The sequence below is a fragment of the Anser anser genome, assembly GCF_964211835.1.
Source record: "Anser anser genome assembly, chromosome: 2".
NCBI classification, from domain to species: domain Eukaryota; kingdom Metazoa; phylum Chordata; class Aves; order Anseriformes; family Anatidae; genus Anser; species Anser anser.
Window position 1 is genome coordinate 100,750,408 of NC_139721.1, and position 16,463 is coordinate 100,766,870.

The 16,463-nt window shown below is 40.0% G+C and overlaps 1 protein-coding gene and 1 long non-coding RNA gene across 6 annotated transcripts in view; one reads left to right on the forward strand and one right to left on the reverse strand.

Moving 5' to 3' along the window:
- Nucleotides 1-16,463, forward strand: part of LOC310893749 — a 45,110-nt gene that overhangs the window by 10,841 nt on the left and 17,806 nt on the right. For 2 of the 3 annotated variants that reach the window (XR_014579264.1, XR_014579265.1), the window contains exon 2: nt 2,245-2,334. This is a non-coding gene — a long non-coding RNA (uncharacterized lncRNA). Of the gene's footprint in view, nt 1-2,244; nt 2,335-13,190; nt 13,304-16,463 lie in introns of those variants that run through there. The other variant, XR_014579266.1, reaches the window with a different exon arrangement.
- Nucleotides 7,359-16,463, reverse strand: part of AMPH (amphiphysin) — a 131,293-nt gene continuing 122,188 nt past the window's right edge. For all 3 annotated transcript variants that reach the window (XM_083823114.1, XM_083823115.1, XM_083823113.1), the window contains 4 exons: nt 15,435-15,584; nt 13,243-13,509; nt 11,355-11,456; nt 7,359-8,536 (listed from right to left, as the gene is read on the reverse strand). In XM_083823114.1, coding sequence (XP_083679240.1) covers nt 8,429-8,536; nt 11,355-11,456; nt 13,243-13,509; nt 15,435-15,584 — 627 coding nt within the window. In that variant the 3' untranslated portion in view covers nt 7,359-8,428. The remainder of the gene's footprint in view (nt 8,537-11,354; nt 11,457-13,242; nt 13,510-15,434; nt 15,585-16,463) is intronic.

The following is a 16,463-nucleotide window of genomic DNA, read 5'->3' on the forward strand; positions in this document are numbered from 1 at the left end:
GCTTTAACTCTCCTCCATCTTGTAGAGGAAACCCTATGGGAATGATAACAGCCATGTGTGAGCTCTTTCTTACTCCAGGAAAAGCTGGGGTGGGAGGAGAGAAACGTGACAGGAAAAGTCTTTTGACCAGAAACCCTGCATCGATTAGATTTGTTTGAAACCCTCACCTCACAACCTCACATTTCCTGGCAGTATTATTACTATTGCTATTGCTATTGTTGTTGCTATTGCTATTAGTATTGCTATTGCTATTATTGTCTCAGACCTCTTGGAAAAGAGAAAAAACACAAAGTAGGAATACTATGAATTTTATGCTGCTTTGCTGACACAAACTGAGCAGGCAGTGTAGAAAAGTGGTGGAATGTTTTACTTACAGGGGTTAATCCTACATAAGTATATCCCTACATCCACTCTCTACCTCCTTGTCTGTTTTGAGGATTCCATTTAGGGTGAAAGGTGATTTGGTGCAGTATTTTTGTATCCTCAAGAGCCACGGACGGGAACTGAGCACAGCCCCCTGCAAGCAACTGGCCTGCTGGTTTTGAGCGCTCCAACATTAAAAGACTGCTAACGTTCATTTAGTAGTGCTGTTTCAGCTGGCAAATAACACAGTGCTCTGCTAACTCATAGGAACAATAGTCATCCCAGGGAAAGCAAGCCATGGGTAGGTGAATGGACAGAAGCAAAGACAGGAGTAGACGTGTAAGAAAGTTATCAGGGAAGCTGACTTTACAGATCAAAGTCATGCCACTGAGCTAGAACATGAGGCCATTTGCAGGTTTTAAAGTGTTTTCTCATCGTTAGTAATCTGGCTGATTATTTAAACACAGGTGGAATATAAAGTTATTTTAAGCAGAGGTAGCATAGAGAATTACTTTCTTCTCTTACCCTAATGTTGCGTCTTTGAGTTCAATCCGCTGAGTAACTTGTTACTCAGTGCAGATTTTCCATGAGCAGCTGCTCTGGTTTGATCTATAGCATGAGTTTTAATACCTATGAGATACACAGATATGTTGCAGCAATGAGTTAGGGTGCAGCTAATGCACTTTTCTATCTTCATTTGCCTGCATGCTGAAGTAGCCGGTCACTGTGTACATAAGGCTGGTTTTCATCTGCTACTGCACTGAATTTGCCCTGTGTGCCTGCAGCTATGAGCCAAGTTTGGATAATGAGACTTTTAAATAAACTCGTATCTTAAGATTCAATCAAATGACAGCTCTAGACCGGTCAGTACAAATTCTAGCATCTACCACCCTCTGCTGGTGTGAAGGAGTAAAACCCTCAAAAGTCCTTTATGAGCAGCTGTGTAGTAAATATGGATGGATGCGGAGAACGCCTATAATATGCTGTTTTTTGTTTGTTTGTTCGTTTTGTTGTTGTTGTTTTGGTTTGGTTTGGTTTAAGCAAAGAATTTATGCACCAGTCACTTTTATTTTCATGATTACTTTCTAAATAGTCAGCAGTGTGATGTTCAGTCTTGGGCTAGGAGATACACAAAGATCCTCAGCATGCTTCTGCTGTAAAACATGTATCTTATAGGCTTAAAATAGAGTGTTTTGAATCACTATGAACAACTACAGACAAGTTTCACTTTCAGTTATGTCTCTACAAGAGAGAGTTGGGAGTTACAGCATTGTGCCATGTATGGGTTCTGTCGGATTTTGGACACAGAGAATTTTTGCATGACCTTCTCATTTAGCAATTTTATCTTAGCACACACAGGTTATTCCTTGAGATTACATGGTGTTTTGTTTTGTTATTTATTTATTTTTTATTCACTGACACACAGCTAGATTATTTATTCTATCGCAGCTCAACCTGTTTAAAGAAAAAAAATCAAAGTTTTTATATAGAGTTTGGCCTTCTTCTGTATAATTGCCTGAAATGCAGGTATAGAAAGCCTGAAGTACATTCCCCTCCTTTATAGCACATACCTTGGAAATTCAATAATTGAAGTTTAAAGTAACATACCTTTCGGGGCTTTGGTGTTCTTGTTCCAGTTACGCATCGTGCTAGCAACAGTCTGCCTAGCCAACTACGCAGGCACAATTAGTCACCTGTGGTTAGCTTCGGGTGCACCAAAGCCTCTGCTCTGACAACACCGAAAGAGACCCCCCAACCTTTTTTCTCCTTTGAAGCCAGGTTGAGTATGTATAGGACTTTGGTGCTTGTTCTTAGCAGCCATGAGGCGCTTCTTATGAAAGGTAGACAAGCAAGCTAATGTTCCTCTGTGCTTTGTGCCAGGAGAGCCACCCAGAACCAGGCTGGACCTACTCTTCCGACAGCTTATGAAGAATTTTGGAGCCCTGGAGTATTAGGAGCTGTATTGCCCAGGTTAGTACATGCACACTATGAATGAATGGCTGATGGTGGCCTTGAGTGCTGGGACTGCAGCATATCCCCATAAGGGCAGAGGAGGTCAATCCTCCTTGACAGATGTGGGTCTCTCTGACTCCTGGAGACCACAGTTCTGATGGCTACATGTTGCTTTGTTCCCTGCATTGCATTTAGTGGCTGTGGCTGGACAGAAGTCCTGGATCTGCACAGTGGTACTTTTACTAATGTCTTAAGCATATTCTTTCACTAAAGTTTCCTTTAGCTGCTTTGAAGCATCTGAATATGAAGCAATTCCCTTTGGACTGGTTTCAGCTCTGTCAAATTATTGTTAATTACAAGGTCTTCCTGTTGGTTACAGGAGACCCCATTTGGAAAGTGCTACAGTTTTCCCCATATGATGCTTCTGTGCTGCTGGAGACAGGGACCACACAAAGGCAGTATCAGGGATGAAATCACATGGGTGAAGACCTAACAGATGACTATATGAAAAGTGACTACCATATATATAATACACATTTAGGGAGATGATGAGCCCCAAACACACCCCACTTCATATTTTCTTATTCTGAACCTGGGCTAAGATCACATGCCATTTCCTAAAATTCCTCTCTAAATGAACACAGTTACTTTAGTCCAGTAAGAGCTGGAGTTTAAAACCCTTGCAAAGTGGCCTCACTGGCTTTCTTGGAGCAAGTCAATTGCAGTCCCCTCAGCTGCAGCAAACATCTTGCCACCAGAGAGCACATCAGAACTAGCAGTGAACACTGCTCATTACAGGGGATGGAAAAACATCTTCATGCTCTTTTGCATTGCTTTCAGAAATGCGACCTTGCTTAATTAATGGAACTAACTACTTTCTGTAGGTAGGGTTTGGCTTATTAAGTGGTGCATCATCAACTGTGACCTTATTGTTTTAAATACAAAAAGTAAAAGACGGATCTTTTAAATCTCTTTTAAAAGCCAACAATAAAAAAATCCTATTTTGGCTTTCAAGCGGCCAAATGGCTGCTCATACTTTGCCTGTCCAGCCTTGCAAACTGCACCTACAGCCAGTGACTGCTCTTTCGCCAACCTCAACCGTTTATCTTACCCATCATAGTGATATGCTTTTGGTGCCCTTTCCCTGAGTCAGCAAGACACTTTTAAAAATTTTCATTAAACATGGTCTTAAAGAGACTATGATTTACTTCATGTCTTCCTGGCATCAGGGCAGTAAAGAGAGCATCCTGGAATGCCAGTCTGAGGAGGACCGTACCCCACAGCCTCCCCGCCCTCTTCTCTTGGGGACAGATGTATCCAGTTCTGAGTTCTGGAAGGGGTGGAACAAAGGATAGGGAGGAGGAGGAATGGGACAGAAGCATAATTCATCTTGTGCACTTTCCATTATTCATGAAAGGCTGTAAACCAGATAGACAAGCTGCAAATAAACAATTTATTAGTTCACTCACTTGAGATGCTCCTCCATCTTCTGCTACTTTGTCTTACTTCCAAGGCCACACTGTGCAAAGCCAGACTGCAGGTCCAGGAGATGGGGCCCCTTGATCTTCCAAGGGTTCATTTCATGTAAAATTAGAAGTTATAGTTGCTGTAGAAGGTTAGCAGTATGTGCTGTCTCAGGCATAAATAAGCCTTTAGAGAAATCAAGACACGATGGGATATTGCTTTACAATCACCCTGAAAGCATGAAATTCAGTAATTCACCAAGTTCAATGTAGTGTGTTAATCAGAAACGTCCAAGCAAAGGGGGAAAGTACTTCTGGGCTAATACAACTGCAGGGGGGAGGGTATGTAACAGCAGTACATACTGAAAAAAAAAAAAGTCCCTTGCTTGCCCATGAATAATCTTCTATAAATCACAGAGAAATACATTTATTTCATACTGATCATCTCAGGAGCTGCAGAAATAAAAGTGTCTGAGAGAGAAGTCTGATTGTCTTAGGAAACTAGAATAAGAAGAATCAAATATGAGAAACAGCTGTTAATCCCAAATGATAAATGTTTCTATTCACCAGCTAGTTTTCTATTCATCTTTCAGAAGGGAAAATTAAGAAAATTATTATTATGGCTAGCTATCAGTGTCCTTCCTTTAGCATCTATCATCTCAGTGTATGAAATTTTGCAAGGAATTTTAAAGATAACATTAATAATACTCCTCATCCTTCCCACAAGAAGTCTATTTGCTTTGTGGCTCCAAGGTGCATGTGTGAGATATGAAGACATACTTAATGCCAGAATGGTGTTATATCCACAGTAACCTGCAGCACATAAATCATACACGCATCATGTGCAATGCATGGCTGCTGGGACATTTTCATTGCTTCTTCTTATTGCCAGTAAATAATGACATTGCTTGCAGTGAGTAGACATCTGATGGTTTTTGCAATTACATTTGTCTTTATACTGTGGTGGATTGAAGAAACAAAGATCAAGCAGCATAGCTGATCATGAAAGCCCTTCGCTGTATATCAGAGACCTTTCCCATCTCTATACCATCTCGTGTACTGCAAACCCCTTACCAGTGAATTTAGCATATTGACCTGTAAAAAGGTTATTAGAAGAATCAAGGTCAAGCATATTGAATTTGACTTCGGTACTTCTAGCAAGAAAAGGGCATAAAGATAACTGCACACAATCAACACTGGGTAAAGAAATGCTGTAGGGATATCACACCATTCTTTGCTTCTTAGTGTTATGGCTGTTATGCATGATGGTCCAACTTGATTGTAGGCTCTTGTCAGAGAAGTGGCCACATAGCATCTGCAGGGAAACTGAGGCTCCATTGTCCAATGTGGGTCTGTTGCATGTGTGATCTGTACAGCAGCTATACTGAAATGCAACGTTGAGATCTAGGTAAGCAGGAAACTGTGGCCTGAAGGTCATCACTCGCACCATAAATCAGGTTTAATAGGTTATTACGACCACCTCAAAGTGGTGTACTGGAATTTGGAATTTATTGCAACACCAAAAACAAATGCTCCCTTGGATAAATTCTTGCCTCTGGATCACTATTGATTGCCAAACCTGTTAAAGGAATGAAAAGAAAACCAAAGAGCTTCCCACAACCTCCTGAAACTCTGAAACTCTGACGGTGAGATGCGTGCTTATGCAAGGCAGCTGTTTGCTGCCCTCTGCTTTTTTGTGCTTTCAATCCATTCTCCATACAGACTATATTTGTGCTTGAAACTGCTCAAACCCACGTGCAGGAACTTGCACTTGGCCCTGTTTAGATTCATGAGGTTCACATGGGCCCTGATTTAAACAGATTCTATTTCATTGTCCTGATCCTCAAATATGCCAGGATTTTTCACCTTGGAGATGATGACAGTTCCATTTTGGGAACTGCTAATACTAGATTATCATACAAAATTAGAAATAATCCTTCTTGGAGAACAATATGTCTTGTGGGACCTGACAGCTATATTGAAATATATCTTCAAGTTCTTGAAACCTTTGACTTAGCTTCAGAAAGACTGCTAAGAGTGTATATTTAAGTACCACCGTTCTGTATATATCACCTGTTTGTACTTGACTTTTGTCTGATAAATAAACCATACCTTAGGAGCATCTCCCAGCTCCTAACAGCAGGTGTGGCGTACTTTACTTCATCCAACAGTCCAGGAAAAGTCAACAATCTTGGAAGAAAAGGCAAGATGTTCAGGACTGTGCAAATTAGAATACTTCTCATTGACTCCTCTGAGGACTGTGCTTATATCGATTGGCTTTGGAGTAGCAAGAGGGAGCTGCAGCAAACAGTGCTATGTGACTCCTATGATTGCCCCTTGAAAACTGCAGGCACTATGTAGTCCTTCTTGTTTCCTGCTTAGAAGGGCAGTGCAGCTGTCTTCAGCTGAAGGTAGTTTCAGAAGGACTTTAAGATAGAGTTGTTTTTCTCTCATAAGAAATTCCCCCCACATCCAAGATGTCCGTCTGTCCCCTAGCCACTTATAGCACTTCTCCCTTCCTTGTTCCTCTCTGTCTCAGGCACCTCTAATTCCCTTCCAAGCATCTCCTGGGCTTTTTGTCTCATAAAGCAATTGCTTGTTCTGTCTTAAAAGACAAAGCCCCTAAGTCTGGCAGCCAGTGAGGGCAGCTGCCTGCTCACTCCTCAGCAGGACGGTTGAACTGGCAAAAGCACTTTTCAACAGTGCCTCAGCTGAGAGAATGAAAATTTGGATTTCCCCTTCCTGTTTGTAGGACACGGGGGAAAATTCTTCTAGATCCGTCACAGCCTTGCTTGCAGATTTAAGGCAAATGTTTGAATTTTAAAGAGGGGCAATATCCAAAATCTGCCTCTCTCATACAGTCGCTCAGCAGCTCTTAAAAGAACCTCCTGAAACTCTGATTGCTCATTGTGACATTTTAAAGCCAAAATCCCAGTTACCACAGTTGAGCCACTCAGCTTCTCCATAAAACACAGTTATCAACAGAGTTTCTTTGGAAAGATACTGTACTCTGAAAGACAGAAAGAAAACTACTTTGCTCTTCTTTCAGAGCAATAAAAAAATCTTTCTTCAACTGAAATCTGACAAATTGGAGTAGAAACCGCCTATACATAAAAAGAGCCCACAAGCAAAACATCACAAAATATAACTGAATTGCTTAAAAAAAAATGTAGGTGTTCCTAAATAGTTGTAGCTTTCATGGATCAGCAAACAGAACAGAGCATATTTATGGAGATTTTTCTTTTCACAGAAGATAAATGGACAAGCATAAAAATGAGTAAGAGGTAGCAATCTTCAGCTGGGTGACAGTCAAGCGCAGACAAGCTACCTTGTGCATGTGAACAGATATTAGCTGGCGGCCAGAGTCCATTTCCAGGAGGAGCAGCTAGGAGATGCGCTGAGCATTTTGGAGCCCTGGCCATGACTGAAGTTGAGAGCAAGAATTTAGATGGTACGCCTGTTATGCTATTTTTCTTTGGAAAAAGAGTTATTAAATTAAGGTTAGATTCTCTAATACAACACGTGAACTATGTGAAATTCTTTGTAACAAAACTTCAAAAGCACCACAGATGAAACAGCTTCTTTGGATCAAAGGTTTATTTTTAATGACACAGCACTGGAAAACATAAGTTACAGATGACTTTTTGATACAGGATACATTATATATCTTAATTTAAAAGGATCTGTGAAATTATGCTGCATAAATACATATAGTGAAAATATATTGTGTTTATTTCTCATAGATTAGTTCTGTTGTGATTTTATTTTCTTATTCAGCCAATTAAATAACAAAGTATAGATTAGCATCATAACAGCCCCCCCTCCAGATTACCTCATCGTAACTACTGCAGCTGGAAGAGGAGACTGAGCCATGCCTTCTCAAAGGTTTAGCAGCTTTGAACATGATGTTATTCATCATCTCAGAATGAAAATTTCACATTACAAACACAGATACTGTATAATGTTTTGGCAATGGAGCAGCTAGTTTTGCTTTCAAACAAAACTGTTTCCTGTAATGCCAGACAGTGAAAGAGCAATGCATGTACTGATGACACTACACAGTCAAAGAACTATGATGACATTGTGAAAATGCATATATATCCATATGCACTTATATATACACGACTTCTTGTGTGTATATATATATTATGCATGTCCAAAAATAACACTGAAAAACATTGCAGCAGTTAATTATCTTTTTTAAACACATGAAACTTATAATAGTTTGACCTCATTACTACAGGATTACTAATTAAAACTTCTGCAGTGCAAATCAATACAATACACTTAGTGCAGAGAAGTTAAGGTTTTGGTATTGAGGAGGCTAATTTCAGATTTCATGGGAAAGGACCAAATACAGGATCACCATAGCTCTGACAAAGCACAAGCAAACCTGCTGCCACGTACATGTGAACAAATAAGGACATTTCTTTTTTATTTGATTTTTTTTTTCCACATACTGCTTCAGAAATTGCTAGCTTAACTGTTTGCACTCATGCTCATTTTGATATGTTTCCACAAGCTTTGTCTGGCACCAGTCTGTAAACCATTAACAGCTTAAACTACAAAAAAGTGGGCTCCTGTGTTTCAAAGAGTTTAAAAACCTACTGACTGAGCTTCATGCCACATTCGTGTGCCTGAGAGAAGAACTACTCCAGATGGCGTGTGAAGTTCTCTGGGAAAAGTCCTTTGTAACTATTTGCATCCCTGTACTGAAGCCACTCGGATTCCTTAATGCCTGTCAACCAGCCAGCCTCCTGTAAGAAAAAAGACAGAGTCTTAAACTTCAGGTCTCCCCACTTCCTTTTTACATGCTTCAGACCTGAAGAGGTTTTAGAGTCACATGGCTAAAAGATACTGTGGTTTGGTTAAATAGCAGCCTCTGATTTTGCACAGATTGTTTTCTTGATTATGCCAGACCAGTGTTATGTAAGACTGAGTGATGGAATCACAGAATCACAGAATCGTCTAGGTTGGAAGAGACCTCCAAGATCACCTAGTCCAACCTCTGACCTAACACTAACAAGTCCTCCACTAAACCATATCTCTAAGTTTAACATCTAAACGTCTCTTAAAGACCTCCAGGGATGGTGACTCAACCACTTCTCTGGGCAAATTGTGAGCATACTGTATGGCCTTTAGCCCATCTAAGCTTTAGATGAACTCGAAGTTGAATAATCAGCCTTCTGAGTCATTCAGTATTAAAACAGATCAGCATTTGGGCAAACGCATATTGAGATTTTTTAAAGTTCCCACAACAATATTGGCATACTTGCACAATAAGAGCATAACAGTGGGCTAGAATCATAATATAATAAGACAGATAAGGGGAAAAATGAAGTTTTTAATTTGACTTTCTTTTTTCTTGAGGGTTCTTTTGTGTCATTCATGTATTGGCAGTCAGAGGAAATAACAATTCTTGTATCTTCTGCTATTACTGTCCCTAGAAACTCAGAGTCAACTCAACTACTCAGATACTCAACTACTTTTCCAAAAATTCCTGGAAATGTCAGCCTAAACCAGAACTTGACATGCAAAACTGCAACCCAAATCATCATCAATTTAAAGAGAGATTTCTTATTGGAGGGTGCTGGGTTGTCTTACGTGTTATCAGTTTTACCTGGAATAAAACCCATTCAATATTTTTTGAAGTGATCAACCTATTTTCATCTCACTGACTCCATGCTTTGTTCCTTTTAAGAACAGGAGCCAGAGCAAAGTGATGATTAACAGGAAATTTATAATGCTGCCATATTATTAATGTACAGAAAGTACACAAGGAGATGGAGTAAATGGGGACATGTTTTTGAAGCACGTAGATTATCTGACAGAGAGAAACTACATTTTTCTAGCATGGCCAGAGTACATTCTACTAAGGACTGCACAGTTTTAATGGATAATAATTTCAACTCAATAATAATGGAAAAATTGAAGCCATTGGGTGAGACTGGTTAGTTTTGAGCAGGGAACATAGGCTGATGTCACCAGCTATATAAGAATTATGGTTTTAGATAGGTCAATTTTATAAGAGAAAAAGTAAGATAAAAATACTACATACAAATCAACAAAGTATTTGGTAAAAGACAAAAATATTGAGTTTTATGGTGATGTTAAACATGAAGGGCAAATATGCACTAGGTAATAAAGATAGGAACAGAATGGTCTCAGAAACATGAATACATGAGGGTTTATTTTCTCCATCACTGCACACAATTTACTCTAATTAATGCTAATGGGACTTGGATGCACACCACAAGAGAAAAAGATACTTCATGGATTCACTAAGTGAAGATTACGCATAATTAATACAAAACATTCCAAGAGAAAACGTCTGAAGATAAAGAAGAAGATTCTGATATTCTTACAGCAGTGTTTTATTCTGCAAATACTGATAATGAAATCAGTTGAACTGCCCATGTGGTACTGTGCAGCATAATTTGTGTAAGGATAACAGAATCTATCCCTATAGAAGAACAGAGTGCCCTACTGAAAGAAAAAATCTTTATCTTTTAGTCAGAAATTAAAACAAACTAAAACAAAACAATTATTTGTCTCTTGTATTAGAAGAAAGCTCAGCTGAGAACCTGAGCACTGGTTATTACGTACCTTTTCACAGCATCAGGCATCAAACCAATTTCAAATACATTCCCCAGCTCTCCAAATATGTGCTTGTGGAGTTAGTTTTTAGACCTATTTTAAGAAATGTTCTTCATTCAGAGCAGAGCTCTTAGCTACCTCACTGAGCAGGATCCAGTACCCCACCTCCCAGTCCCCAATTCAATGGGAGACTTTTCACTGACACTTCTGGCACAAGCAGATGCCCATGAAGTGGCTGGTACTAAGTGGATGGTCTTCTTTTAAAGCAGTAGTCAAAAAACAATTCACTGCATTTCAGTTCAACATGTGGAATGAAATTGTTTAAAAATTCACTGGAAATGCATAGTTAAAACAAAATGTAATTACTTAATTGAAATTAAACCGTTGGGTTCTTTTATCAAAGACAAGGTGATCACCAGTGCAGTTCAAGAACACTTCTGTGTGAGGTTTCCAGAGGGTGGAATTAGCTTTGGAGGTACAGAGCACACAGAGGAGCACCTCCATGTAACTTGGCTGAAGGACAGCACAGTTGTAGTAGTCTCAGTGGCCAGTCTTTGGGCAAATGTGTATTATTTCTCCAAAACCCCATGTAAAAGGTCTGAACACATGGGGATCACCTAACCAGTTCTGCTTCAACATTTAGACAAGATGACAGCAACACAATGCACAATTCATAAGTCACCTTCTGTTTTAAGTCTATGTGTGCATGTATGCCTGTATAAAATTCACTACAAAGTAGCATAAAAAAGCTCTAGAAAAAATATGTTGTGGTTGGATCTTGTTCTTTATCTGGAACTTTAGCCATAGCCGCCTATACTGTTTAGTCTCAAATGAAAATAAGTACAAAAACAAAATTAGAATATTCATGTTTTTTAACAGCAGTGACATTTTGAATTAACATTTCCTATCAACTATAATATGTGAGAAAAAAAAAGAAACAAAGAAAAACGTAAACAAGTGAAATAATCATGTTTTTACCTGATCAGCTGTGGTCTCAGAAGGAATTACTAGTACAATATCTCCTCGTTTTAAATTGAGTTCATCACTGTTAGCTGCTTCAAAATCATGTAGAACTTCAACCTAAAGAAAATAATACCAAACATATAGACATGATCAAAATGGAGATAGTGGAAAAAAAAAAAAGGAAAGATTAATGCACTCTTTCATTTATTTATTCTTTTAACTCCCCAATAACTAAATAACTAATAACCCCCCAATAAATAAATAATAATTATTATTTTTTTTAACTCCCCATTCTTTACAGAAACAAGGCCATAGATAGGTATGATAGGTATTGTTAATGTTAACATCATTTCACATTACAGTTCCTATTCATAATTTCAGAAAGAGGTATAGCTTAGGTAAATCTTCCTGAGAGATACATGACATCCTTTCCCAAGGTCATAGTATATCTCAGGGACAGATGATACTGCAAAACCCCACAAGTACTGCCTCTTGGAAAAGTCCTATGACCTTACACCTTCTGTGTAAGGAACTTCTGTGTAAGGAACATTCCCCACTATCATTACTATGTCTGAGAGAAAGATGGCAGGATTTTGCTAATGAGCTTGGAAAAGACTCCCAGGAACTGTTATTTCAGCCCCTCACTTGTTCTGGCCACTAGATATTATTCTTGCTGTAAACGTCTATGAAAACTGGAGTGAGAGGTGTGGCACCAATTTCAATAGACAATTAAAGAGGCAAGTAATGGGAACCCTAGCATATGTTTGTCCTGGAAAGAACTCCCATTAACTGGCAGATGGGAATGCCAAAAATATCTGTCTTTCAAAGGGGCGATTATTAATACATTGGTGGGGTCATTACGCTGTTGTGAACAGACCCTTTTAACTAAATAGTTCTATAGTACCTCCTTAAGAGAGATGCTACCCTAGTTTTCTCTAAGGCACAGCCAGTTCCATAGCAGCTCTGCAAATAATGAAAGGAAACGGCATCAAGAACCAGATGGCAGGCATATATTCTGCTTCTCCTTATTTATGTCTGACCCAAGAGAGGGTGATGAAAAACAAAAGATGAACTATGTCAGCATGTCTGAGTCAAAACTGCACAATACTGGTCACCCTAACCTTAACGCTATTCTCAAAGTTTCCTGAAAACACAGAGCAATGAGAATAGATCAGAAAGAATAGCATACTGCTGTAGTGCTATGGGACTAATTACTCTGAAGTATGCAAAGATAATAGGAAGCATGTCAAGTTCATCCATCCTCAAGGAGCTTTCCTCCTGCTCAGTGATGCTGAAGTGAGAAGAATTATCAAAGAACCTTGTGAACCAGGAAACCCTGTGGGTCTTGCCAGCTAAGGAGAGAATTTCTCTCATGCCTCATTAAACTTTTCTGTTTGATTACCCTAACAGTTTATAAGTATAATATTATTACAGTCATAAAATGACCCTTCAGCTTCATTACAATGAATTTTAGAAGTCCCATAGATTTCAACAGAGCCAGAACTTCTATTATAGATTTTCAGGCAGGAAAAAAAAAAAAAGCCTTTTCTGATATTGTTAACATATGATCATACAATATTGCTGACTAAATCTGTGGCAATGGACTTTTACTCAGTATATTCACTGTCAGTAGCAATTTGGTGAGATGAAAGGAGTACTCCTGCACATCCTACAGCTACATAATGAAATACCCAAAAACAAGTGTGCAGAAAATATATTTTCTCAAATTTCTCATACCGAGACAACACAACCAAAAAGTTGTGTGTGTGTGTGTGTGTATGTGCGTACACGTGGCTGTGAAACTAAGCATCTTTTGGCCTCAGAAAAATATCACAATGTTTGCATGTTCAGACACAGAAGCTAGATCTGAAGGGATGTCTGAAAGAAGAATGAACAAGCTGACCTTAAAGAGAAAGCCAGGTGGCATGGCAGAAGCTGCATCTTCTGATGAAACATGCTGATCTTGGGAGGGCGCAGCCTGTATTTCTTCAGTGGGTTTCTGCTCACTTCCAACTTGGGAAGTTTCACTGGGAGAACTGTCAGCACCCTGAGTGTCTAGCTCTGCTGAAGCGTCTTTGGACTCATTCATGATGACTTCGTGTTCTTCTCCCTCTCCTTCATTGTTTGATGCTGGCTCTATTACTACTGAAGGGATGCTGCTGACCTTTTCCTAGGGAAAAACAAACAAAGAAAAAAAAACAACAAAAGGCAACAGAAGAGTATTTATTACTTTATTTCAAGTTGGAAAACACAGTTGTTTACCTATTGCAGAGAGCAAATATGGGGATTTCTTTCTTCACTGTAGAGTGGATTCTTACATAAAGACAGAAAACCGCACTTGTGCAGAAATACAAAGGAGTATATCTCTTCTCTTTAATTTTCACCATCTCCCCTTATTTCTCCTAAGTCTACTTGCTGTATTACCATAAATTGTTGTGGTAAATAATAAAAATACTCTGCAGGTAGTTTGGGTTTCATTTTCAATGTGCGTTGAAATTACCAGAACTTTCTCCTCGTGCCTGTTCTTTGGGTGTGCTTGGATAATGCCACCATTTCCATGAGTCACTGTCCTATGGTTTTTTTTTGAAATTCAAAACAGCAGGAAAATAGTGATATAAGGGTGGTGAAAGAGGGAAACATGACCTTTTACTTTGATGGACTGAGGGGATTTCTTCTGCTTTACAGCAATATAATGGGAAGCTGAGAAAGCTAGCATCTGACCAATAATGCAGCTTAGGACAAAAGGCATTTAATGAAACTTTTTTGGAACATCCAAGCTGAAAAGCACTACTCTTCTGTGAGATCATCTTTCTCTGGTGTACAGCAGAAATACAACGTGAGATGACAGAAGGTGGCAATTGTCTGTCCAGCTGCAGGGCCTGCTCTAGTAGCTGTTCCCCAGCTCCTCAGAGATCAAAGAAGAACAAACACCAAGCCAGATGCAGCTACATATTTTGACCACCTTGATTTACCAAAAGCAAAATAATGCTACTGATTGGACCTGAAACTGGGAGACAAAAAAAATAACAAAAAAATCTGTAACTTTCTCTGTTTTTCCAGAGAAAGCCCTGAACACTGTTAGGCTACGTGATAAAGCTTATCTGCATGCCCACAGTGGAGCACAGAATCAGTAGCAGGAAACCCAAATAATACACTGCTCAGACTGCTTTCAGGCCCATCACAGGAGCTGTCAGCCCACTGAGGGCCCATCTCCCAGAGGAGTACAGGGGCAAAAAGACAGGTGGGAGCACAAATTAAGGACTCAAAAGGGACCTGTGCGATAGCAGCCTCAGCCTGAGTATCCGGGTGTGACAAGAATATGGGGAACATATTATTGCACAAGACTTCCTATGGTATGTTTAGGGGAGAAACCAAAAGCAGGGAAAGGGGTGGATCTAGGTGATCTGGGGAGGAGTTAGTGTGGGACAACAAAGGGATAATGCATGTAAATAGTGGATGGTTTGAATGTGTGTCTGGCTGTGCTCTGTACCTGTTGAGTGTGGTCTGTTGTATCTTCTCATTAAATCCCATGCTAACTCTTCTCCAAGGTGAAGGCTCTCTAATATCCATGTATATGTACATATTGGGGTCACTGCCCCTGTGTCAGTGACTGGTTGGTTACTGGTGCCCAGAGGAGTCCTGGCCAACTCCGTCTGTGGATACGTGTGTGTGTACGTCCATGTACAAAGGTGTGTACCAGCAACTGGAGCAGAGCTGCTGCCTTGAGAGATTGAACACCCAGGTAGAAGCAAGTGGTGAGAGTGGGATACAAATGCCGCATGTATATGAGAATATATACATCTTCTCGCTGGTAGGCCTCCACCCTGCTCAGCTGGTGAGGGGAGCAGGATGAGGCTGCCAGTTCTGTTCGTATTTGTAGTCCGTGCATGTCTGTGATTTCTGTGGCTGGCTGCGTACACATGTATGTTTGTGGTGTATATGTGTGCTCTGTCTGTGTGTACTGTTGGGGAATACATGCTCAGCCTCACTACTCGTTGGACCTGGAGGTACAGAGCTGCAGCAGCCTTGCCTGTGTCGGGTTGCTGGATCTGGGCCAATTCCTCTAACACTCTCCCATGTAGCAGCATGAGTTACCTGAGATGCATCAGCCTCCTTTTCTTTTCCCTGAGGTTCTTCACCTTCAGCAACAGCCTCCTTCTCAGTGATAGCAGCACCGTCACCAGCTACTGCTGCCACTGTCAGACTGTCTTCTGCTGCCGCTGTCCCCTCCACTGCAGTTACCACCTGTGAATAACAGGAAGGAGAAACCTTTCAGGACACAAGTTGTGGATATCAGCTGGAGCTATCCCCTGCTCTGTGACCTCCTTGGGCATTGCCAACCCATGGCTTTGGTTTCATGGGGTTTCTCCTGATGTATGGGGGAGATCAGCATGGGAGGCTGCCATCCTGTGCCTGATGTGTTGTGCAGGGAGCTTAAGGGTAAGCTTGTATGTACAGTGAGGCTGATTAACAAGTGGGAGAGAGACATTTATGAAACCTCACCGTGAACATATAGCAGAGTCCACAGGTGCTATTAGCTTAGTAAAAGTTTGTCAAGACTCTTGTATTTTTCACTGGTTCTTCTTTCTGATAAGATACGCAAATAAAATGCTCTCCTTCCATTATCCTCTGAAACAGTTATGTGACTGCAATCTCAAAGCTTAATTGCTTCCAAGCTACATTCTGTAAGAAAAGTGTGTTCTTAGGAACAGGCTACAAGTCTTCTCCAGCTGCTATCACCTACCTCTAGATCTGGGCTGGCTTCAAGAACATTGCCTTAATTACAGACTCCTTTCTAATAGAGACTTGCAAATTGGGCTACATCAGCAGAAGCAAATATATGGATATGGATAAAGTTCAGAAATCTTCAGATGTCATCAGATATGAGAAAAAATAACTGTACATATCTGTATATAGGTCAGTATAAAACAAAACCAAACATGAATAAAGGCCCAAGCAGGTTGCATATGACTGAATCATTTGTCATCAGTCCATGCTGAAAAGTGAATGTGTTTTGTTCCAGTTGTTGAAAGGCAGATAGAAAAGTACCTTCCTATAGATCAATGTTAAATCCATCATCCAGCAGATACTATTGCGATAATTTGTGTATCAACCTAACATTTG